The sequence below is a fragment of the Bactrocera neohumeralis genome, chromosome 5 (assembly GCF_024586455.1).
Source record: "Bactrocera neohumeralis isolate Rockhampton chromosome 5, APGP_CSIRO_Bneo_wtdbg2-racon-allhic-juicebox.fasta_v2, whole genome shotgun sequence".
Taxonomy (NCBI): domain Eukaryota; kingdom Metazoa; phylum Arthropoda; class Insecta; order Diptera; family Tephritidae; genus Bactrocera; species Bactrocera neohumeralis.
The window spans coordinates 72,655,971-72,657,647 of NC_065922.1; the positions used below are offsets into that span (position 1 = coordinate 72,655,971).

At 34.3% G+C, this 1,677-nt stretch overlaps 1 protein-coding gene and 1 long non-coding RNA gene across 2 annotated transcripts; both read left to right on the forward strand.

Moving 5' to 3' along the window:
• The first annotated feature begins 354 nt into the window (after window positions 1-354).
• LOC126760673 (uncharacterized) lies at window positions 355-674 on the forward strand. Its single transcript, XR_007667236.1, has 2 exons — window positions 355-425; window positions 500-674. It is a non-coding gene; the product is annotated as an uncharacterized LOC126760673 (long non-coding RNA).
• Window positions 675-761: 87 nt separating this feature from the next.
• On the forward strand, window positions 762-1,255 carry LOC126759365 (uncharacterized). The gene is made up of 2 exons (XM_050474100.1): window positions 762-837; window positions 898-1,255. The coding sequence occupies exons 1-2, from the start codon at window positions 762-764 to the stop codon at window positions 1,206-1,208; spliced, it is 387 nt and encodes a 128-aa protein (XP_050330057.1). The 3' UTR covers window positions 1,209-1,255.
• Window positions 1,256-1,677: the final 422 nt, after the last annotated feature.

The following is a 1,677-nucleotide window of genomic DNA, read 5'->3' on the forward strand; positions in this document are numbered from 1 at the left end:
AAACTCTTTTTGTTATATGAATTATTATAAATAAATAAAATTAAAAAAAAGTAAAGAATGCATCCAATGCCAAGTGTGGCGAAAGTGGAAAACAACTGAAATACAATATTTGTTTTGTTAGTTTACAGCTTAAACACTCCTAATCCAAATCGATCAAAAACAGTGAGTGAGAAAGACAGACTCTGACGACGGAGTAATAACAGTTAAAGAGCTACGCGACGTATTGACCCAAATCGAGAGTAAAAACTGCCGCGGCAGTTCGAAAATCTGTATATTAGTTATTTACCCATTTATGTATGTATAACATAAGAGCGCATCATTATAAGGAAGGTAGTTGTCTGAAATTCAATACTATTAGGCTGTTCACGATAAGCTGGTTATCGGGTTATGTGGTTATGTGATTAAGTGAACAACAACAAAATGCGGTATGACAAAATAACCAAAGTTGACCAACCTAGGCCCTTGTTTACAGATTATGTGATTATTTGCTTATTTCCAGTGTTAGAAAGTCGTTGCAATTTTACTAAATGGCAGCACAAAAAATAAATAAAACTAAGCGAATGGCATTTCCATTTAGATTTTCTTATTGGAAAATCTGCTATTAACAGCTGTTTTTTGTTTACAATCAGCAAATTAAAATCAGAATAAAAAGCATCCAAAAGCATCAACATCAACATGATTACAGTAAGTTGCTTGCAGTGACAAAAATTGAAGCAACGTGGAACATCTTAAAACGTAAGATTCGCTATTTAAAAAGCCAAATGAAATCGGCAGAACACTGGCTAAATTCCACGGGCGCTGGAGTAGAGGGTGGCGATGTGGAGCTGACTGTGATGGGTAGATTTTATATATATTTTAATATCAACTTTGGAATTAAATTGATTTGCTTTATTACAGATAAAGTGCTTAAAAGTTGTCCGCATTACAAACAATTAGCGGACATTTTTGCTACGGAGAGGGAAGCTGAGGTGGTGGTAATGAGTTCCTCTGCAATGGAACTCGACTCTATTGAAAATGTTGTGCATGATTTGGAAGAGCCCGAACCCGAAGCGGAGGAAGAAAATGACACATCTCTATTGGCATCTGGCTCATCTGCGGCCAGCCCGTTTGTAAAAAAAATTAAGGCCAAACATCAAAACACTGCCATTGACAAACTGGCAACATTAGAAGCTGAAAGAATGAGCTTTCGGAAAACAGCTTCAATTTGAAATAGAAAAATTCAATTGGATGAAGCAAGTTGAAGCAAACAAACTTGAAAATGAAAAGAAGAAGATCGAAAACGATTTCGAACTCGAAAAAATGGAGTTGGAGCAGAATGAAAGAATAAGGAAATTAGAAATTGAAATGAAGTATAAAAATAGTAATATAAACAACCAATAAACAAATAAATACTTTTCTTACTTGTTATTAAAGCAAAAATATGAATTTTTATTGAAAAATTAAATTGTATAGTGCTTGTCTTTTCATCATATTGGTATCCATGGGCTTCGACACTTTGCCTTTCAAAGTGTGAAGAATCTCGTCCTTCCAAGAGTATGTTGTGCAGGACACAGCAGACAAGTACCCATTTATTAAAAAATGTTTGACATGCACGGTCTTTTATTTTTATCCGCATTTGTTTCAAACTACAAAACTTTTCTTTAAGAATACCGAAACAATTTTCGACTCTAACACGAT

Excerpts from the sequence above, each read along its gene's own strand:
- LOC126759365 (XM_050474100.1), top strand. The coding sequence starts at position 762 with ATGAAATCGGCAGAACACTGGCTAAATTCCACGGGCGCTGGAGTAGAG. Across the intron at positions 838-897 it reads TGTGGAGCTGACTGTGATGG|ATAAAGTGCTTAAAAGTTGT; the intron begins GTAGATTTTATA and ends GCTTTATTACAG.